We start from the raw sequence: 23,975 nt of genomic DNA, 5'->3' as shown, positions 1-23,975 counted from the left end.
TTCTGGCAACAAATCTTCAACAATTCTCTCTGTCTTTTCTGTTATCCCTCCCTGTTCTGGTATTCCAATCACTCGTAGGTTATTTCTCTTGATAGTGTCCCACATGATTCATAAAGTTTGTTCATTTTTTTTTAATTCCTTTATATGATTTTTCTTCAAATACATTGGTCCCAAGTGCTTTATCTTCAAGGTCACCAATCCTGCCTTCATCTTACTCAATTCTGCTCCTCTGACTTTCTATCGAGTTGTCTAATTCTGTAATTTTATTGTTAATCTTCTGAATTTCTGATTCCTGTCTCAGTATGGATTCTTGCAGCTTATTAATTTTTTCTGTATGTTCTCGAATATCCTTTTTAATTTCTTCAACTGTTTTATCTGTGTGTTCCTTGGCTCGTTCTGCATATTGCCTGATCTCCTTCCTGACGTCTTGAAGAGTTCTGTGTATTAATCTTTTGAATTCTGCGTCTGGTAGTTCCAGGAACGCACCTTCATCCAGTAGATCCTTTAATTCTCTGTTTTGAGAGCTTGTTGAAGCGATCATGGTTGGTTTGATATTGGCTGTAGTCTCTGAGCCATCTATAAGTTATTGTATTAGTTTGTTTTATGTTTTTTTCTTACTGTATCCTAGTTTCTTGCTTTGTTTTGTTTTGATATGCCCACATGTGTTTCTTGACCAAGCTAGCTTGATTATTTTTGCCTTTGGAGCTCTGAGGTCCTGTCACCAGATGGCTAGAACTGTTATCAGGTACATGAGCTTATCAGGTCCTGTTATCAGGTCCATTCACTTTTCTTGTGTGGATCCAGCTCAGGTGTCCAGGTAGCTGGTCATCAAGTGTGTGGTAAAGGTTCTGTCCTACAGTCTTAGAGGGGCAGGGGTATTTGTTGTAGGTGCTGGTATCTGGTTGCAGCAGGGGGTCACTCTCTGAACAAGGCAAGGGGCTGAGAACCATTCCCTGAGTGTCTCTGAGGAAAGCATGTCCCTGTTCCCTAGAGCGTACAGGAGGGTGGGTTCTGCAGATGGATCATGGGCACCCAGTGCTTTAGCTTGTAAGGGCTGGAAGGTACCAGTTATCCTTGGACCCCTGTCGTGGGTGGCTGGGCAACCTGAGTGGAGCCACCAGTCCTTAGGCCCCTGAAGTGGGTAGGTGAGGACCCTGTTTAATAGGCAAAGCAGTGTCAAACATCAAATACCCACCTCTCCACCGCAGAGCTTAAAGAGTTGCAGTCTGCCAGCAAGGGGCTATGCTCCTGATATAGGTGCACACAGGTCCGTGCAGGGGGGAAAGGTATTCAAAGTCCATGGACCATTTATGTCTGTGCAGGAGCCACTTCTGTCCTGAGCTCCACAGGTTAGTGGAGCTGGCAAATTATCTTATCTCCCTGTTGTGAATTTATTCCTTCTCCAAGTCCGGGAGCATGGCTCAGGGCACTCAAATAGGCCTATCTGAGGCCCAGGGAAATTGACAACCACTGAAGCTGGCTTGGGGTTGGGGGACGCGGTAAAATGTACGCAAGTACTTAGCTTTTGCCAAGAGCATGTTTCTCCTCTGGTTCCGGAGGTGTGAGTAGGCTGTGCAGGTGGCCACTTCTGCTGGAGAAAACTGCGGCCGAATGCTATGACCAGCCTGCCACAGCCACTCCTGGTGGTACCTGAGGGATCCCAGCGATTAAGGTCCGGCAACTCCTCTCCTCTTCTGAACCATCTCTCACTCCCCCTGCCACTCAGTCCATTTTCTAACTTTGCCTTTGATGTTCAGGGCTCCTAGCTTGTCATAAATATAATCGTTTCACTTGATTTTTCTGTTCTTTGTTTTAAGAGGAGTCACCGGAAGCATCTGGCTATTCCACCTTTTGGCCCTGCCTCCTCCCTATCTCCCTCTTTTGTAAATCAGAGCCTCGCATTTCTCTGGACCTCCTGGACCTCCATGATCTTGCAGTGAAGTTGACCAGCTGAGCTTCTGTGGCCTCACCTGCAACCTGGACGACAGCCTGCTACAGAGGTCACGAGACAGGGCCACCAGACCTTGACAGTGACTGGCTTTCTCATCTTGGTCCAACTCTCTATTAACTATCTTTCTCCATTCTTTCTAGTTTGAAAAAGCATTCTTTTCAATAGAGATAACAAAGGCAAACTAGTAATTGAGTAATTTTTCTCTTTGCTATCTCTTAGAAATATTTCATCTGCGCTGATGGCAGTTTTATAGTTGAGATGGTCTTTTGGTTTTTCCAAACACAGCCAAAAAGACCGGTCGACACCCCCCATGTATTCTGTACCATCAACCCATTCTGGATGTGAGCTTTACTGATGTTTTTCTTATGGAGTTTGCACCCCTATTTTGTATTTATCCTTGGTTACATGTCCTCCGTACGTGTTACATATTTTATACACGTCCTTTGAAATTTTGAACTGCATTAGTTTCTTCCGATGTCTGTTTTTTCCTCTCTTACAAGGGATTATTTATAATTGTATTATCAGAACTCTGATTTTTAGTTTCTCATCTCTGTTTGGCTGGGCTCCCCTCTAGACACTCTGGAGCCAAATTCTTATCATCTCGTTATATATTAAATACCCAGCATTCTGTTTCTTAAGATGATTTTGGCACTTTTCTTCCGAGGCTGTCATCACTTTAGCAATTGTTTGCGTATTAATTCACAGTTGTACGAATTTCTTCCTTCAGCTTCCAAAATGTAATAGAGCTTTTTAGAAAAGTAAATTGGAATTTATCAGCTGTGCCTCCTATTCCTTTCCCCCACTTTCTCTTCTTATTTTTCTTATTCTTCTTTCTGCCTTTTCTAATTGTTCATTTTGATTTGCCTGTGGAGCAGTTATACCTTTTAGCAGAATGAGGCCTCCAAAGATCTCCAGTTGGTTGTGGACTTCCATCAACATATACCTCCCGGCTGTGGTGTTCTCCAGCCTGAATCTGGAAAGCATGATCCACGTGGCCGTGTGGTCTGTGACAGGCAGTAGAATTCTGGGCTCCTTGAGTCAATGTGTGCTATTTGTGAGAGGCTTGCTGAGTGTGGTAAACAGAATGATGGCCCTTAAAGGTGGCACATCCTACTCCCTGGAATCTATGAAAACAATACGTTACTTGGTAAAGGATAACAAAGGTAACAGATGGACATAATCAACTGACCTTAAATTAGAGAGATTATCCCAGATTATCCATGTGGGCTCAATGTAATCACAATGTAATCATAAAATGTGGAAGAGGGAGGCAGAAGAGAAGATTGGAGTGATGCAATGTGAGAAGAATTCCACCTCCTGTTCCTGTCTTTGAAGATGGGAGAAGAGGCCATGACCCAAGGAATACAGGCAGCCTCTAGAAGCTGGAAAGGGCAAGGAAATAGATCTCCCCTAGGGCTTTCAGAAGGAACAGGTCCTGCTGGTGCCTTGATTTTAGCTCAGTAAGACCCATTCTGGACTTGAGACATACAGAACTATGAGATGATAAGTTTGTGTTTTTTAAGCCACTAGGCATGTGGTAATTTGCTGCAGCAGTGAGAGGGCCCTGACAGCGGGGCTGTGGTGCGCCCTGGGAGATGGGGAAGGAGGCATTCAGCCGGCAGATGAACCTGGGCGTCCACTCAGGATCTGCTCCTGAACATGGCTGTTTTGTTCTCCACACATGATCATTTCAGCAGTAACTACCAGAAACTGATGATAATTTTTTGTTTGTTTGTTTCAACATGGAAAACGGAGCTGGAAAGAAGGTCAGCTGCTGGTGCTTGTGATGGAGATGAAGAAAAAGCGAAGCAGTCTAAGAAAGTTCTTCTTACTGCAGAATATAGCTTAGAAACACTTTAGGCCTGTGTGTATTGACTTTGTATGGACCTAAAGTGATAACCTGACTGTTCCAATTATCCTTGTTGCATCTGATGGGAGTAGGAGGGATTGTATGCTGAGGTAGTAGTTGAGAGTTTAGGGATTTAGTAAGCTTCTGGACCATGTCCCGTAGAAGGTAAAAGGTATACTGCACTTTGTCAACAATGGGACTTCTCTCTGTCTCCTTTTATCATGACCTAAATGCCATCACCATGCTTCCCTCTCTACTTTGTGACTTTCCACACAGTATCCACCTCCTAGGCTTAGAGTGCTACTACACCCCTTCCCAATCTTGTATAATTTTTTCTTTTCAGTAAGAGCAATGTCATGACCTTCAGTTGGAAGATGACACCTTCTCTCCACCCTCCCATCCCTAAAAAGTCTTCAGTTTCCTCAGTCAGCAGTGTTTTTTTTTTTTTTTCTGGTGACAGCATGTGTTCTCAATAAAATACAAAATGTTATCTATCTTTTTAAATGTGTGAATGGGTAGCCTACCCACATAGAGTTTAAGCGCCTTGGAGGTAGGTACATTCTTATCATCCTTGTACTTCTTTAGAGGAGCCATGGAGCGTATCACAGTTCTGTGCAGAGTAGATTCATAATAAATGTGTGTTGATTGATGGTCTCTCAATAGAATGATACAGATGGCGTGGTTTTGCTTGGTTGCTATCTCTGCTCTTATTATGCAGAATTGTTCTGATGTGTGTGCCTCAAAATTCCTGAAAGCAACCTTACCATACTCGCCTCCATTCATCATCTTGCCCTCTGCATTTGAGACGACACTCTTTGGTGTCACCTCTCTGCACTGATGTGACTGTAAGATTAATACCCAGGTAGTTGCTATTTTCAAATAGCACGTGCCCGTCAGTCACCTAAGGGGCTGTGTGCAGTTCCTGGCAGTGCTACGTCTCCTTTCTCAGTCCATCTGCATGCCGCCTGTGCTCAGAAGGCATCCTTTGCCCGATGCCTCATGTCTATTTGATGATTTTCTCATAGAATCCCAATTTTTGTAACTGATGACACCTTTTAGATCATCTACGTAAACCCCTTCATTTAAGAGATGATGAAACTAAAACCTACTTGAGGTTAAATAACAGGATAAAGAACAGACAAGTAAGGAGAGAGAAAGCAAAATGAGAACGGAAGTAACCTGACCTCATGTGTCTCCAAGATGTTTCAGTGGCTCGTGCTGGGTTTTGCCAGGCCACAGCAACCTGAGAACATTGGGAGTTGATTCTTCCTTCCTCTCTGCGCAGTGCACACGTCCTGCCTTGAGTATTCCTTTTCTATGTGGATATACAGTGGTGAGATTATTGTGCAGTTAATATTGCCTAGAGGACGGTAATCCTGCTGTGCTCTAGGCCCTTATAGCCTACCCGCACAGCCATTCACCTACCAGACAAGCTGATAATCCTATTTAGGGATTGCTGTTTGAGAGATATGAAGGAGATTCTGGTCAAACAATTTAAGAAACTAGACACAAGACCAAGCCTTGTGGCCCCCAGATTTCAGGCTAACATCTCTACTCTATGAGAGCTGCTTTTGGTGTGTTTGGTCCTGGCAGAGGATTACCCAGTAATCAAGGTAAGCACAGGTTTATTTGTGCTTACTTCCTGATCTGTAATGAAATCGTTCACTACAGATTAGTAAATAAGCACAAGTAGGCCCGTGTTTACCTTCCTCACTGGGCAGTCTGTCCCCATCAGGAATTGTAAATTTGAAAAGAGGCTTTGATTCTGTAGGAAAGTGCTGTGGGGTTGCGAGAGAGACAGATGCCAGCCATACCTAGAAGCAGAATCTTTGATGTGGTGAAAAATGTGAAATTGTTCAGTGTAGATGATCTGGGAAGCAGGGTAGGCCCTTGGGTGCTGGGGAGTGAAACATGGCCCTCTGAGTTTCTTTGACTGCTCATCAGTAGGTAGTGTGCTTCCTGGACAGTGAGCTGTAACAGGTCTCATTCTATGTTGCCTGTGACTGTCTTTGGATGTAGGAGGGCTTTCTGGATATGTGATCTCAGTCTGCTTCAGTTTGTTCAAATGCAACATTACGTTATGATCTAAGGAGGCCCTGAACAGAAGTCTATTACTTTTCCTCTTAAATGTTTGATAATCTTTACAGTTTGAGCTGGGAGTTTCTGAAAGGCTTAAAAACAGAACAGTTTCCTATTTACTGACTCCTTAGAGTTGGCCAAACTGCAGAATCTGAGGGCACAGTCCACAGGCTGCCAAGTCTGCACAAGACTTTTGAACTAGCACAAGGAGTTAGGGTCCAACTACAAAATTAGAGGAAAGAGTCGGCACGATACCCCTCTCACTTCTGATGCCGACTTCAAGTTCAGGGGTTTCCCAAAACCCCCCTCCGTTTCAGTAATTTGCTAGACTCTCAGAACTCACTGAAGCCTGTTACAGTCTCACCGTTATGTTTATTACAGGGAAAAAAAGGATATTGAAAATCAGCCAAAGTAAGAGACGCTTAGGGCAGAGTCTGGGGTGGTTCCAAACACAAAACATCCGTTAAGGGATGTGTCATTCTCCCAGGGTTAATGTGTGACAGTATGCGTGGAGTATTGCCAACCTGGGAATGTCCCTGGAGCTTTGGTGTCCACAGATTTTGTTGGGGGTCATTAAGTAGATAGGAGTGATTGATCGATTGTCCACATGACTGAACTCAGTCTTCAGCCCCACCCCCCAGAAGGCTGGGCTGATCTCTTGTGGCCCGAGTGCCTACTATAAGTCACTTTGTTAGCATAAATTATCAGATGTGGTCCAAGAGGCCCACCCTAAATACTAAGACACTCCTGTCAGTCAGGAAATTCCAAGGGTTTAGAGGCTTCCTCCCAGGAGGCTGCGACTTCTTTTTGGACGAGGCCAGATTCCATGCTGCACGCTGACTTAATAAAGAAGGAAAGCTTATAGAAAGAAGTCAGAGCTATCTTTTCTTGTAGAGAGGACTTAGCTCCTCAGAGCAAGACGTTTTACATCACGCTGTTGCTTGTCTTCTAGCTCCTGGATCTGCAAAGAAATGCAAAGTCTATTTAGTCTCTTCTTAGCCTTGAAACAAACATGGTGCAGTCATTTACTGTTTTACCTAAACTATGACAAGTCCAAATAAATAAAGCCATTTCTATGTGTGATGGGGTAAAATCATTAGAGCAGCATTTGATCTGGTATTTTGATGACAATTTCAGGGTATGTGTTTGTAATATATTAAACCGTCAATGGACCACATGAGACTGGGAAGGGAACTTGTAGTCACTTACACCATTTTCCATCTTTCAATAAGTGAAAGGTACCCTGGGTGTAGCCCAGCCACATGTTGATCATATCACAGTGCCTCAGTCCCCCATGAAAGACCTAGGTTCTTGACATTCAAGGAACAAAGTACTGGACTCTCCCCTGAATCAACCCACATTTCCACTTAAAATATCATCAAAATAAAATAAAAACATGCCATCCTGCAGGTTTAGATGATTTCATCTAAATCTTAACAGAAAATTGAGACAGCTGGAGAGCCCCAAGAGAACATTTGGCAGTCCACTTGGATAAGGAAATTCCCTCATCAGGTACCGGTGTTGACCAGTGACTTCTCCAGCTGCCCTAACTCATGTTAGAAACCTGCAACATGAGAGAATTCATCCGCTAGTGATGTGAAGATTACCGACCCATCAGATTACTTAAACACTATGAATAGCATCATCAAAAATCCTGAGCAAGTACTATCCTCAGGAATCCATGTTGCAGGATAACATGGGCAAGGAAGGCCTGCATGTACTTACCTTATATGTGTTCTCATGGACCATGACAAGGACCTAGATTATAACAAGTGTTGGGATCAGTCAATTTATGATGCAGTTTTAGCGTCCCTCAAAGTGCCGTAGTTTGGGTGTCTTCAAGGTTCTTTGCCCTAACAACAATCAAGAAGAAGTTTGGGAACTTGTTTCTTTTTTGGCATTTATGAGCATCATTTTATATTTACTGACAACGCAATGTACCGTGAATAAGTTTTATCAATTCAAATGAATTTTACTCAATAAAGTATGGGCCCATCTGTAATCTTAACTTGTTGCTAAATTCTTTGCCATATCCAGGCATTGCAGTGAGTACTATATATATATGCCATTTTTTTTTTTAATCAGGTCAAAATATTTTTATCCTACATTTTGGATGACAGCTTAAAATATTGAGTAATTTACCTAAACATCCCCTGGCTAGTAAGTCGTGACCATCGACCTAATGGTAACTGGTTTAATTTTTTTTTTTTGTCAGTAAGTGGCAAGGAGTCCCTGGGTAGCGCAGTGGTTAACACACTCAGATGCTAACCAAAAGGTTGGAGGTTTGAATGCACCGAAAGGTACCTCAGAAGAACGGCCTGGTGATCTTTTCCGAAAACTCTATGGAGTGCAGTTCTACTTGACACACATGGGGTCAACAATGGCCAGAGTCAACTCAATGGCAGAGATGGAATTTAAACCTGCTCTTACCTGCTGACTATATGGCCTTCATCAAGTATATTATTTGATCCTTCTGGGGCTAGTTTCTTCAACTCTTAAAATGGGAAAACAGTACCTCTCCTATCCATGTCACAGTGTTCAGGAAGAATGAAGACGATATATGTGAAACCACTTTTAGAAACTATAGAGTATTAGAGAAATGTGGAATATCCTTAAACAAGGCACTAATACATGATAAATGCTTGAGGAATCCAGAAAAGGGAAAACACACAGTGTGCTAGTTAAACAAGTTTCTTGTTGGCATAATGTTTTCTCCTTTTCTTCCTGATAAAATGTCTGACTGTATATTTTACTAGGAAAAAATAACTCAAAAAGTTATAGGGCCAGATCCAGAAAGAAAGAAGCCACTTGAATTTTCATGTCTCCCTGGTTTCTAACTGTGTTCTCAGACTAAGTTTTTGAAGAGTGCTCCTGCTTCTTAATGGAAATGTAAGTATCTAGGTTATTATAAATTCTTGCCTGGAGGTTCAGTTCATTGTGTTAGATTTGCTCCTAAGAGAAGTGGGTGTGTATGTTTCATACTGGGAATAGGAAGGAGCACTGTTCCAGAAATCGAGCATAAGTGAGAGAGAGAATTCTGTGCTCATAAACTCTGGCCCTGGCTTCACCCCCGACTTGCTTTTTGACCTTGCGTGAATCTCCTAAACCTACCACGCCATGCTGCCCTCCCTTTGCATGGTTAAGGATGAAGGCAACCATACTAAACTTGGCCTTTCAAGAGAACCTGATGTCAGCCTGTCACTGGCTCTCGTAACATCTCAAAAAACAAGATCGGTCCGTTGGCCCATTTGATGAACAGGAAGAGTGACTCACGAAAGAGTGAAAAGATTTGTCCAGCCAGATGAAGTCATCGCAACCCCTGTTATATGATTCTACCCTCCACTAGACCCTTGCAAGCACCACTCTGACCCTTCCAGAATATCTCTAGTTATTTCGAACTGAGGCTCAAAGTGGTCCAATATTACAAACCAAGTAACTTCACTGTTAATTTTAGAATCAAACTGTTGCTGCAAGATCAGATATAGGAGAGGAAGGGTAGAAGAACTAGACAGTTTTTGAAATTCTGTCCTAGACTCAGAACAAACTAGTTGCTCTCGAGTTGATCCCTACTTAGGGGACCCCATGTGTGTTAGAGTAGAATTCTGTGCCACAAGGTTTTCAGTGGCAGATTTTTCAGAAGTAGGTTCCTCTGGTTGGACTCCAACCACCTGCCTTCCAGTTAGCAGCCAAGCATGTTAACGTTTACACCACCCAAGAACTCAATCCCACCTTTAAAAGGGTTAGAGAAGGGGAAACAAATGCAACTAATAAAATACTTCTCCAACAAGAGATAGCTAGAAATTGTGTGGGTCCCCATCTAGTTAAATCAGCAGTACGTGTTTAGTCTCAGATGCTCAGGACAGATGCCCCCCTCTACCGTTCAGAATACCCTGCTCTGAAGTTGCATTTTTACTTCAGTCAGATTCTTAAACTTGTTAAACATTTTCTTAATTTTTTGATTAGAAGGTCCAGCTGACACTTATTTACTAAACCCCAGTGAAAGCACCAGCCGCCATCTCTTGGCTTATTGTCTGCAGAGCAATGCCCCGCAGCCCGGTTGTCATGAGACCAGCCAAGCAGCCTGCTTTCTAAAGCCAGGGCTTTCTCTAAGTGCCTGTTCAGCCCACAAGGAGGGACAGTTTGTCTCTGGCCGCATTTAACACATTCAAAACCTGCAACTCCCGAAGCCAGGAAATTGTAAGCTGTAATTCTTCTTCCCCATCCCCTCATTCCCCTCTCTTTTGCTGGTGACCCTGCTCTTTGTAAAGGTTTTTCAGACAATCAGGAGCAGTCCCCGGTTGTTGCTCTCACAAGTGCCTAAAGCTGTCTGTATTGAAAATATTTATAATAAGGCTGGGCTCCTAGGAGCCCCTCTGGAAGCATCTAGAAGTCCTGCTCTTTTATTCCACAGTTCCTTGCAGGTAGGAACAATAGTCCCAGTGCCGCCTTTTAGAAAAGGTACTTACTTCTGAGTAAAATTTCTGTCTCTTGCTCTGATGTGTCCATGTGGCAGCACACTGTGAAATCGAGCTTCTTGAGCTTCATTTTTTTTATTTTTTTTTTATTTTTTTTATGGGGTTAGGATGTCAAGTTGACCAATTTTTCTGGTAAATTTTATTTCATTTCCTGCCACTGCCAATTTTTCAGTCCCTTAAAAAAAAAAAAATTTTTTTTTTTTTTTTTTTAAGAGTAAGTTCACGGGAGCCCAAAGCCATTCAGTCCCTGGGATTTTTCTATCATTATTCATACCGCAAATAAAAGCTTGTGGAAGAATTGGCAGCTACAATCATAAATATCCTTAGAACATTTCTACAACATTTGGGCATATGTAATGTATCCACACATAAATAGATCATGTAACATATAAACTCTTTTCCAGGTGCTAGGTGTTTCTTATCCATCCTACTGAAAAAGCTAAGATTAATGTTTTTTAAATTTTATTGTAGTAAAATATATGTAACAAAACTTTTCCATTTTAATAATTTTAAGTGTACAATTCAGTGACATTAATTACATTCACCATCTGTGCAATCAGTACCACTGTCTGTTTTCAAAAGACTTTTTATCACCCCAGACAGAAACTTAGTGCCCCCTTAAGCAATAACATGTCTGTCAGTTTGTTGTATTGTGGGGGCTTGCATGTTGCTGTGATGCTGGAAGCTATGCCACCGGTATTCAGATAGCAGCAGGGTCACCCATGGAGGACAGGTTTCAGCTGAGCTTCCAGACTAAGACACACTAGGAAGAAGGACCTGGCAGTCTACTTCTGAAAAGCATTAGCCAGTGAAAACCTTAGGAATAACAGCGGAACATTGTCTGATATAGTGCTGGAAGATGAGCCCCCCAGGTTGGAAGGCACTCAAAAGACACCTGGGGAAAAGCTGCCTCCTCAAAGGACGTGGATGGAGTCAAGCTTTTGGGACCTTCATTTGCTGATGTGGCACAACTCAAAGTGAGAAGAAACAGCCACAAACATTCATTAATAATCAGAACCTGGAATGCATGAAGTATGAATCTAGGAAAATTGGAAATCATCAAAAATGAAGTGGAACACATAATCACTGATATCCTAGGCATTAGGGAGCTGAAATGGACTGATATTGGCCATTTTGAATTGGACAATCGTATATCGGGAATAACAACTTGAAGAGGAATGGCATTGCATTCATCGTCAAAAAGAATATTTCAAGATCTAGAAGTACAATGCTATCCGTGATGGGATAATATCCATATACCTACAAGGAAGACCAGTTAATATTATTCAAATTTACACACCAGACACTGGGGCCAAAGATGAAGAAATTGAAGATTTTTATCAACTTCTGCAGTCTGAAATTAATCAAACATGCAATCAGGTTGCACTGATAATTACTGGTGATTGGAATGTGAAAGTTGGAAACTTTTGAAGAAGGATCGGTAGTCGGAAAATATGGCCTTCATGATAGAAACAATGCCGGAGATCACAATTGAATTTTGCAAGACCAACGACTTCTTCATTGCAAATACCCTTTTTCAGCAACATAAATGGTGACTATACACATGGAACTCGCCAGGTGGAATACAGAGGAATCAAATCAACTGTATCTGTGGAAAGAAACAACGGAAAAGCTCAATATCATCAGTCAGAAGAAGGCCAGGGCCTGACTGTGGATCAGACCATCAGTTACTCAAATGCAAGTTCAAATTGACACGGAAGAAAATTAGAATAAGACCACGAGAGCCTAAGTATGACCTTGAGTATATCACACCTGAATTTAGAGACCATTTCAAGAGCAGATTTCACACGTTGAACACAAATGACTGAAGACCAGACGAGTTGTGGAACGACATCAAGGACATCATACATGAAGAAAGCAAGAGGTCATTAAAAAGCCAGGAGGGAACAAAAAGACCTAAATGGATGTTAGAAGAGACTCTGAAACTTGATCTTGAACATCGAGTAGCTAAAGCAAAAGGAAAAAATGATAAAGTAAAAGAGCTGAACAGAAGATTTCAAAGGGTGACTTGAGAAGACAGAGTAAAGTATAGGGACGATGTGCAAAGAGCTGGAGATAGAAAACCAAAAGGGAAGAACACACTCAGCATTTCTTAAGCTGAAAGAACTGAAAAAAAATTCAAACCACAAGTTGCAATACTGAAAGATTCTACACAGAAAATATTTGACGACGTAGGAAGCATCAAAAGAAGATGGAAGGAATACACGGAATCACTGTACCAAAAAGAGTGAGTTGGTGTTCAGCCACTTCAGCAGGTGACATATGATCAGGAACCAGCGATACTGAGGGAGGAAGTCCACGCTGCACTGAAAGCACTGGGGAAACAAGGCTCCGGGAGCTGACGGAACACCGGCTGACGTGGTCCAACAAACGGACGCTGCGCTGGACTCGCTCACTCGTCTATGTCAAGAAATTTGGAAGACTGCTACCTGGCCAACCAGGTGAAAGAGATCCATATCTATGCCTATTCCCAAGAAAGGTGATCCTACCAAGTGCAGAAATTATCAGACAATAACATTACTATCACACGCAAGCAAAATTTTGCTGAAGATCAGTCAAAAGCAGCCGCAGCAGCATATTGGCAGGGAACTGCCAGAAACTCAAGCGAGATTTAGAAGAGGACGTGGAACCAGGGATATCATTGCTGATGTCAGATGGATCCTGACAGAAAGCAGAGAATACCGGTAAGATGTTTATGTGTGTTATTGACTATGCTAAGGCATTTGACGGTGTGGATCATAACAAATTATAGATAACATTGCAGAGAATGGGAATTCCGGAACACTTAATTGTGCTCATGAGGAATCTGTACATGGATCCAGAGGCAGTTGTTCAAACAGAACAAGGGGATACTGAATGGTTTAAAATCAGGAAAGATGTGCATCAGGGTTGTATCCTTTCACCATACCTATTCAATCTGTATGCTGAGCAAACAATCCGAGAAGCTGCACTATATGAAGAACTGGGCATCAGGATTGGAGGAGGACTCATTAACAACCTGCGTTATGCGATGACACAACCTTGCTTGCTGAAAGTGAAGAGGACTTGAAGCACTTACTAATGAAGATCAAAGACCACAACCTTCAGTATAGATTACACCTCAACATAGAGAAAACAAAAATCCCCCCAACTGGACCAATAACAACATCATGATAAATGGAGAAAAGATTGAGGTTGTCAAGGATTTCATTTTACTTGGATCCACAATCAACAGCCATGGAAACAGCAGTCAAGAGATCAGAAGACGCATTGTATTGGCAAATCTGCTGCAAAGGGCCTCTTTAAAGTGTTGAAAAGCAAAGATGTCACCTTGAGGACGAGGGTGCGCCTGACCCAAGCTATGGTGTTTTCGATCGCCTCATATGCATTCGAAAGCTTGACAATGAATAAGGAAGGCTGAAGAAGAATTGACGGCTTTGAATTGTGGTCTTGGTAAAGAATATTGAGTGTGCCATGGACTGCCAAAGAATGAACAAATCTGTCTTGGAATAAGTCCAACCAGAACGCTCCTTAGAAGCAAGGATGTCTCACATACTTTGGACATGTTATCAGGAGGGATCAGTCCCTGGAGAAGGACATCATGCTTGGTAAAGCAGAAGGTCAGTCAAAAAGAAAAAGATCTTTAAAGAGGTGGATTGACTCAGTGGCTGCAGCAGTGGGCTCAAGCATTGCAACAATTGCGAGGATGGTGCAGGACCGGGCAGTGTTTCGGTGTGTTGCGCACAGGGTCTTTACGAGTCGGAACCAACTCTATGGCACCGAACGACAACAAAGCAAGAACTCCCAATTTGTCCCTCCCCTTCCCCCGGTCACCACTAAAACTGCTTTTGTCTCTGTACATCTGTTTATTATAGCTTCACACAAGTGGAATCATACAATATTTGTCATCCCATGTCTGACTTATTTCACTCAGCGTGATGTTTTCAGGTTCCTCCATGCTGTAGCAGGTATCCAAAATGTATCATTTCTCTTTGTGACTGAAAATATTAATATTTTAATAAGATTGATGGAATGGCGTCCAACCTAGTCTTAAGTAAATTCAGATTCTTTGGTCTCCAATAGTGATACTTTCCAAGTTCAGTCAGTTAAGGAACTCACCAAGTTCCCCAAGCACTGGAATGTGTTGTAACAAAAAAAAGTCAATAGAATCTGTGAGAGAAACGAAAGAGGCACAAACAGAAGCAAAGTGTCTGTGCATTCACTGCCTGTCATGAACTTCTTTTCACAATTGGGAGCCGTCTCCTCTGGGAGCCAGGGCAGTCTGTCAGGGAGACGCAGGAGGGCTGGACCAGATGTGAAGAGCTCACCCTGCTGGAAACCCTGCTTCTTACCATTCCAGCCTCAGGTTGTCTTTATTTCCACAGAAGAAAATAAAATACAGGTGTTGTGTGCGCCACCAAAAAGACATTGACCAGAGCAATGGATTATAAAGCTGAGCACGTGGTACCACTTTGGGTTTTCACCTGGCACCTTGCAGAGAGAAGGGAGAAGTGGGCATCCTCCAGAGAAAGCAGAGGGCAAAGGGAGGACTCGGGGGGTTCCCTCCACTGTGAGCTTTGCCAGAGTTGACATTTCCAAAGCTGACTCAGCCTGTTGTCCCTGCCCCAGTTTACTGGCATTTTCCTCCTTGACTTCCCACAGAATTCAGATGGTTTTGCCTGTTTGAGGTACGTTTATATGTCAGTAAGTTACCATTTGTGAATTTCTCCTCTTGTCTCCCTCCATCTGCTTTCTCCTTTTCTCTAACTCCCCTTTTAAAATAAAATTCCTGTATTCTCAAGTATTTAGCTCTTTTTAGATCGCTGTTGTTGTTAGTTGCCATCCCGTGAACTCTGACTCATGGTGACCCCATGTGTGCTGAGTAGAACTGTACTTTATAGGGTTTTCAAGGCTGTGACCCTTTGGAAGCAAATTGCCACGCCTGTTTTCCGAGGTGCCTCAGGGAGGGTTTGAACTGCCAATCTTTTGGGTTGTAGTCAAGCACTTAACTGTTTGCTCCACCTAAACCAAAAACCAAACCCGTTGCCACCGAATCAATTCTGACTTAATACCAACCCTATAGGACCCTATAGCCCCACCTACAGATTCTCTTTTTAGATTAGAAAACTTTGTACTTTGAACATTGGCCTATAGCTTAGTATTCACATTTATGTTTATTTACAGCATGTTACCAAGTATGTCTATTATTTGAAGGCAAACATTATATAAAGTATCACAGAGGGACGCCTAATCTTAGTATTTGAAAATTAAATAAACTACAACCCATTGCCCTCAAGCCAATTATGACTCATAGCAACCCCATAGGACAGAGTAGAACTGCCCCACAGAGTTTCTAAGGAGTGCCTGGTGGATTCAAACTGCGACCTTTTGGTTAGCAGTCGTAGCACTTAACCACTGCGCCACCAGGGTTTCCAAAAATTAAATAGGAGCGTCTAAGTTATTACCACGTGGGAACTTTGAGTTCCCTCCCCAACACCCTGCTTTTAGGGCACTTATGCTGTGACTAAGGGTCATAAATTGAGGACAGAAAGGAAAATGTACACTAAAAAGAAATTCAGCAGATTAAAGGAGAATCCCAAAGAGGAGAGCGTTGGAATGGCATTTAATAGCCTGAGAAGGGCACTGAACGCTCATCATTAGAGAATGTAACATGTTCTCTAAGCAGACCAAGGGCTGTGCAGATATCTAACTGTTTGTTCTTGGTGTTGCTTGCAGATGATCACTCCAGGATACTGCTGAAATCAGAAAACAGCCACGGCAACTCTGACTACATCAATGCCAGCCCCATTGTAAGTATATAACCTGAGTTAAAAGTCAGCTCTTGGTTTCTTTCTCAGCACGAAATTCTTAAGAGAAGTTCTTAAGGGGAAAATGAGTCTGTGCTACACTCTAGGTAGTAAGCTGGTAACCATCTCAAGCAGACATCAGCGGAAGCTGGCTGTCCGTCCCTCAGCCTGTCTTCTTGAGCACACCTGCCTGGACCTCTGGCCCCAGGCAGCAGCTATTGTATTAAGCAGGGTGGACGTGCTGTGGCAGGTCTAGTGAGGAGAGTAGAAGGTCCAGCAACCGACAAGAACCTATGGCTTTTAGGAAGAATTCTTCCTTGGTTGTATTTCCCTTTTCTAGAGCTACTTATTCCTCTAGTTTTTCAGGGGGATGGGAAAAAGCCCAGCCCAAACCTGCCACTTTTTTAAACAGTTGAGGACACTAAGGCAGGTTGACAACACTAGGTTAGTTTCCCTTCAGGTTTCGCCAGAGGGTGGAGGCCTTTCTTGTAGCAAAAAGAAAGTGCTTTGTGACTGTTTCCTTACATGGGGAACTGACACTCTAGAGGAGTGAAAGAGATTTGAAGCATCTTCTAATTCTGGAAAAACCGGCCTAGCAGCTTCTTATGACTCATTTGGTGTAAGACCCCTGTGAATAGCAGGTGTTCCTGTCTTCCAGAGAGTTCCTTACCAGCCAGTCCTGCTGGGGGTTTCGTCCTGTGAGTTGTCCTTCTCTCCTGTGTATCACTGGGATATCATTCTTCCTCTGCTGAGAGCCTGGGGGTAGCAGATAAGGCTAAAGAGCGGAAAATCAGGAGCCGACAAGAGGCTGAACAACGAGAAATGAAGCGAGTGGTGGAGAGGGGTTAAAAAGTTAGATTGAAATGATGACTCAACTGGCTTCTCAAAATTAAGTTAGAATGATTATAGGTATGAAGAGTGAAATGAACATGTTCAAAAACAGGATTGTAGAGAACATGGTGGATGGCATTCTAGCCCAACGTTAGGGAGAAGGTGGAGATGTAACATGTTTATGAGGAATATTGGTGCAGCATCTCTCTCTTTAAAGTGTTTTCTCTAATTTGGTCTTCTGAGAAGCATCAAGACATCTCACAACAATTTCACATTTACTCTTTATCACATATGGTCCCTGGAAGATGTAGCACTGTTGTAATGAATCTGAAGGAGGGAGATTACCAGCGATGTAGGTTACTGAGAGACAGTGGGTCGTCTCCAGACTCATAACATGCACTCATGTGACGTGTTGACAATCGTGTTTTATTCCTTTGGTAGTAGGCTCTGGGTGGGAACAGTCACCAACCTGATCACAAGCAGAAGGTATTGATTACAGACCACGTCTAGAGTTGCTGATTCTATTTACGTATGTCAGTGTATCTGTCATATTTAGCTGATTATTAAGACTCCAGTGTACCAGGGATCAGATCACCTTTCTGGGAACTTTGCAGCCCCACACAATGAAAGCTCAGCATAACACACTTGACTTTGACAAGGTGAGCTAAAAGTGTGGAGATGGTCTGTTGCACTTAGTCTGCACCCACCTGAGCGTATACTTTTTATTTTTTTTTAAAAGAGTGGAATGAGTCACGGCTTTCGTTTCTTTACTTCCAGCCGAGCTAGACTGTAAAGATTTGTTTCATCTTGCGTTTCACATGTGCTCACTTGGAACCGTTAATTTAGCCTTTCTTAACTACAGTATGATGCATTGAGTATTTTTCTACTGATTCTAATTCAAAAATCAAACCAAAGCCTCACTGATTTACTAATCTCTGATTTTATGTATATACAGGGGCAGATGACCCAGTAAGCGAGGTAAGCACGGGCTTACATGTGCGTGCTTACTGATCCGTAGTGAACTATTTCGCGTGGGTTTCACCATATCCTTGACATGATGAAAAACGTGTGAAACTGCTCACTACAGGTTAGTAAGTATGCACACGTAAGCCCGTGCTTACCTTGCTCACGGGGTCACCTACCCCTGTCTGATGTTGTAAATTTGAAAAGAGGCTTTGATTGTGTAGGAAGGCGCTGTGGGGTTGGGAGAGACAGATGCCAGCCATACCTAGAAGCAGAATCTTTGATGTGGTGAAAAAATGTGAAATTGTTCACTACAGATGATCTGGTAAGCAGAGTAAGCACCGTGCTTACCTTGCCTATTGAATAATCTGCCCCTGTATATATAGCATAATTTCTCGTGAAGTTGGGTTTTGTAAGGGCCTGGATTTGGTCCCTCAAAAGGTGAGTATTAGTGATGTCAACTTCAAACTGTCTGGGAAAAAAAAAAAAGGTGTTTTCTTCCTGTCGTGGTTCCTTTTCTCTAGGGTGAACTGTATGACAAGGCTAGAATGAAGAATAAAGCGATTCTTTTCAAGTCTAGAAGAATATAGTTTAGTGTGTGGCTGTGCTCAGCTTGCCCCTGCTTTATGGGTTCCAATTCCAGGTATCCGAGCTACTTGGGGCTGAAGCTGAGTCTCAGTGCCAACAGCGGGGCATGGTGCAGAACTGTGTCATCCCACAGACACTGCCCCACAGCGCTTACACTCGCACACACAGGCATTAGAGGGGGTGTGTGACACGAATTCCTGTACTTTGTGCCATTCCCAGTTTCTTAGTAGAAATTCAGCATGACCATCCCAGGCCTGGCGGGGCAGTTACTGAGTCAGAAAGCGACACCATGAGTCAGAAGGAAGTACCATTTTCTATTTTTCCTCTGTTTCATACCGCAGTTCTTTTCTTCAAATTGGGTTGTAAGAATGAACTAGAAGAAAACCATGGTACCTCTTCTTTCTAAAATAATTTAAAGTACAACAGTAACCTTACTGGGTGCAGTTGAATGGAAAGCTCGCAATTATAACACAAGAAGACCCTAACTGTGCAGAAGAAAACTGTGATAATTACATCTGTCATATTTGTACTTAGTCCTCATTAAATTCCAGGGAAATCACCCAGTAGTACACAATGTGCAATCTTTGCTTTTACATCAGGGGTCATGAAGGTAAATGGGAATTCTGTTTTCCCCCACAGGCTCTGTGAGCGAGAAGCCCCTCGGCTACATTTAAAAACTCAGCTTGGCTGTTGGGGAGACACCAGACTGAGGAATGTCATTAATGTGACAGTTTGCTCAAACACAGCATACAAGCTTTCTGACCAGGACCAATTCTAAAATTTCTAACGACACTTAACAATAAGCTTTATAGTGCCATTTATTAAGGAAGAAAAAAAAATTAAAGTTCAAATAAAAAATGCATTTAACTCATTTAAACAGGGACAGATTTACTCCTCAGAAAAAGACGACAGGTTGAATATCCTGATGAGCGTAAGAAATTGGTCAAGTATGGGAACCAAATCTTTGATTCTCAGAAAACACTTATACTCAAACATACGTGTGTGTATAATTAGGGTTTACATGCATTATTTTTCTTAAACGAATTTCAATCCATAAGAATAAAATATGAAAATAATGCAAGTTGATAGTCTCTTTTCCACTAATTCCTGAAGTTATAATTTCCCCCAAGTTCCTATATTAAGACTTGGTATCTGGAAAAGTCCCTTGAAAACTGAAGCCTGATATTTCCTTGCTTTTAAAAAAACATTCTGTGAAATTTGGTTTAAATGTTAGAAAAGACAGATGTGAGGGTGGGCAGAGATATATGGAAATATGACGCATGGTCACTGCGTGTGTAAGGCTGTAGAATAAGAAGCGTGACCCCCGTCCTGCCCGGTTCCCACAGTGGCTGGCCCCGATGGCATCTGGGGCCATAGTACGAGTCATAGTGTATGGTGGCCGCAGCTCGTTTGGAAGCAGAGTCGGCCTCCTTGCACCACCACAGGTCAGCTCCCCATTCAGGAGCTGCTCTTGAGCTGTTCAGAGCTTGAGAACGTTGGGTCTATGGTCTTGATACGCTGATACTTATTTATAAAATCAGTTTTGTTTGGAATATTGGGGAGATTATGGCTGACTTTTTTATGTAGATCAGTGCTTCTAAAGATAAAACCAATCACTTGTGCTTATTGAATAATCATCTTTGTATTAAAACCCCAAACCAAACCTATTGCTGTCAAGTCCTTTCCGACTCATAGCGACCCTATAAGACAGAGTAGAACTGCCCCATAGGGTTTCCAAGGAGTGCCTGGTGGATTCTAACTGCCGACCTTTGGGTTAGCAGCTGTAACACTTAACCACTACGCCACCAGTCTTTGTATAGCCTAAGGCAAATCACTAAATCTTTTTAAAATTATTTGTATTTACAAATACATAGAAATAAACCTTACTTGTATCCTACTTCATCTGGTGTGTTTGTGAGAACCAGTCTACCACATATATAATAGATTCAACAGAAGCAAATAGTTTTCCTTTTTCTGAAACAAAAAAAAAAAATCATAGTGAAAGCAAAATTATACTAGCTGATTATACCTGGGGTCCTGATGCCCATTGATCTTCATTTTACATGAAATCACAAAGCAGTGATAACATTTGTTTATCTGTTACACCAACTTCTCTGCCAGGACAGTGTTACTTCAGAAAACTCTCATTATGGGAGAAAAGGTTTAATAATGGCACCACTTTCCCTCTTCAAATGCCCCAGCCCCTTCGTCCTCCTAGAAAGCACGTAAACTCTGTGTGTATAGAAACAGAGTCCTTTAATCTTAGGGAATTCAGAAGTGAGAACGGAGAGCTTGTTCTGACAGGCCTCAGCCTACCTGATAGCATGACTTTTAAATTAATAAATTTACGGGCTTTCACTGATGATTTCAGTATAACTGACAAAAACTAACACACACAAGCATACGTGAGTCTGCACATATAGGTGCCTGTAGGATTCCGGAGCTAAAAGGGCTCTTAGAGAGCACATGGCCCAACCTCCCTGGCTCCGGTGCCAACCACCATCGCACAGGTACTGAGCCTGAGGCCCAGGACAGTAAATGACTTTTCCACTGCCATGTTGTTTGTATAGATGAACATAACAGCCATACAAATAAAAAGTATACCATGAGGAAATAATGAGAAGGAGGGTGAGGACAATTAAGCACAAGGGTCAGAGGAAGCTGGGACAGACCTGCTATACCGCTCAGTTGCTGACTGAAAGCTTGGAGGTTCACATCCTTGTAGAGGTGCCTTGGAAGCAAGGCCTGGACGTCTACCTCTGAAAAATCAACCACTGAAAACCCTATGGCAGCTCTACTCCGACACTCATGGGGTCACCAAGAGCTGGAATCAACTCAATGGCAACTGGTTGGTTTAAGGGAAAGAGAAGACGCATATGTGCCATGTTGTGGTTGTCAATCGAATGCCTTTATGGGAAAAAATACTCCTCCTTCCTTAAAAATCTTAAATTTCATGAAACTTGTGTTCATTTAGCTAAATACTTGCTTTCCTTTTATTCACTTAACGACTGCATAAAACCAGGAGAAGGTTTCCTGTTCCTCTTATTTACTACAAGGAGAAGGTGCGTCTGCCCGTAATTATTCTCTGTTCAACAGAATGTGCAGGGAGCGACATAATTCTAACTGTCTTTTGAATTATTGTTCAAGTGGTGATGCGTCTCACCTCCCTGCCATCCGTGTGATACTTACTACAGTCCAGTTGGCAGTTCTGTGACAGCAGCTGAGCAGTAGGGAAGGCTGAGGGGGCAAAGCCCCAAGTCCCAGGAGTTGACTGTACGCATATATTCCTTGTTTTATCCCCTTCCTCACATCATTGGCTTTCTGCTTCTGTCTTGGGCATTTGTACAAGTGATAGGTTTAAACGATTTAAAATACCATAACCATTAAGACCTTTCGTAAAAGTTGTCTTATTTATCCGCTTAAAACCCTGTCCAGATTTTTACTTTTAATCACATCTTTCTCATTTTGAAAGCAACTAAATATGCTAGTTTGAGCATACTCACAGTTTTAAAACGTGTTGCTCTCTAAATTGCTTTTGGCAACACACACACACACACCCCGTACAGACATTTGGGAAGGACGTGGGGATTTAATTTTTATGCTTAACTATTTGCAAGGAAGAACAAGGGTCTCAGTAAATAACTGTCACCCCCAACAAGTGCATATTTCAAAAAGTCAAAACTCCTTATATCTGTTAAAATTCTTCTACTGAAACATTTTAATTGCGTTTTTCAGTGGAAGTAACATAATTTTACCGGTATTGTGTGTGTTGTGGTGAATTTCAAAACGAGGTCCGGTTTTAATTACGAATCACTAAATTAGATGCACTGAAAAGCCTTTTTCTTGCCCCCCCTCCCCGCGCCAGCTAGTGTCATTGTTGTTCTGTTAGACTAACTTACACCTGTTCTTCCATTCTTTCCCACTTCCTTAGTGCACGTGATTGCAAGGTGCACACGGTACGTTCTGCGTGCTGACAGCCGCCATCGAGGAACGTGTTGGTTGGCTGTGCACAGATTCCCACTGATGCTTTTTCAGACGTAGAAGCAAGGCGGTGTTTTAAGGTGACAGGGAAATGTACAGCCAGAGCCCTTCATGTGTCAGTTCAGAATTACATATGGCTGAACCTTTCCCAGTTTTCACTGGACAGAAAAATGCATTCTTAATAATGATCCTTAAATACAGAGTATTTTAAATCTTTTAAGCAAACCCTAATGTCAAAAGAGTACATTCTGGTTCTGGATGTGAAAAAATAAAGGACTGTGTAAGTCTGATAAGTAAGTGTGGTCTTAAAGAAAGGGGAGGTGCCATGTGTGTCTGCTTTCCACCAGCATGGCTGTCTTCTGGGGCTGGTTCTGTGGTCCCTTTTGGGGTACGTGGGAGGAGATGTTCAGTAATTTGGGAATTATAGTAATGAAGAAATCTTGGCTGTCATCTAGCCCGGTGTCTTCCTGCCCTCTTCAGGATGGTCCAGCTTGGGACTCGGGGGGCAGCACTGTACCTGATGCCTCGGCAGTCCTCAGCATTGTGCCTTAATCCTACTAGCGTCTCGAGGCTTTGTTTCTCAGATTCTTTTTCTTCTGCTTTGTCAGCCTTTGAATTAAATATTAAAATTAAGGTCTATTAAGCCAAACTTCCCCTATTGAGGTGAGCAGGCTGCATTTGGGCAAATCGACATAGCCATACATACCATAAATACATTCTTTTTGTTTATTTTTAGTCCCCCCTTTGGCGTGGTAGAAACAAAATAGGAAATGAGTGACTTGCAGGCCGGGACCCACCGCCTGTGAAGTACTTGCCACACTGGGCACTCAAAAAGCACGACCTGCCCCATGACCCAGCTTCAGCAAGCCCACTTTTAGGGGTAAACATAAACATGCTTCCATGGTAGACAAGTTAACTCTTTCTGGGCAGCAGGATGCTAGTTGTTAATTAATTCTTCAGGACACTGAAGAGTTTATCCATGGTGCATGGATGAATGGTACCCTTCCTCTCTGCTAAGAGCTTAAGCTTACCCTCTGCTAGCCCAGTGCCAGTGGTTCTTGCAAACAGGCTTGTTATGCTGAACACCTGTGGTGAAAATGAGGGTCACTTACCCTGGGAACTGTGGCCAAATTGCTATGAAATCATTTGCGTACTTGTAAACATTTTCTGCTCTGGGGTGGGGGGCGGTGGGGGCGGATAGAAAGCCGCAGCCTGGCCTGAATGCCTTGCTTCCCTCTGCCTCCACCACCCTGCCAGGGGGTCAGGATGGCCAAGCAGCCTGGTTCGTGTTAGAACTGGTTTATCGGCGCCTGGCTTATGCGGGCTGCTGATATCACTTCTGTTGCTGTTGTTCTTATAACCTCAGTTTTCGTTTGAGAAAAGCATTCCAGAGGCGATAGCCTAGGTCCAGGGCACAGAGCTACCACCGGTGCTGCCTTGTCTGACATGGT

The 23,975-nt window shown here is 42.7% G+C and overlaps 1 protein-coding gene across 1 annotated transcript in view; it reads left to right on the top strand.

The window, feature by feature from the left end:
* The window catches only part of PTPRN2 (protein tyrosine phosphatase receptor type N2), a 1,410,930-nt gene that overhangs the window by 1,328,068 nt on the left and 58,887 nt on the right, over nucleotides 1-23,975 (top strand). Inside the window, exon 16 of the mRNA XM_064274265.1 lies at nucleotides 16,091-16,164. Within this exon, the coding sequence (XP_064130335.1) occupies nucleotides 16,091-16,164 (74 nt within the window). The remainder of the gene's footprint in view (nucleotides 1-16,090; nucleotides 16,165-23,975) is intronic.

This window comes from Loxodonta africana, chromosome 22 (genome assembly GCF_030014295.1).
Source record: "Loxodonta africana isolate mLoxAfr1 chromosome 22, mLoxAfr1.hap2, whole genome shotgun sequence".
NCBI lineage: Eukaryota > Metazoa > Chordata > Mammalia > Proboscidea > Elephantidae > Loxodonta > Loxodonta africana.
The sequence above is the reverse complement of the archived record's forward strand: the minus strand, read 5'-3'. Positions and strand labels throughout refer to the sequence as shown.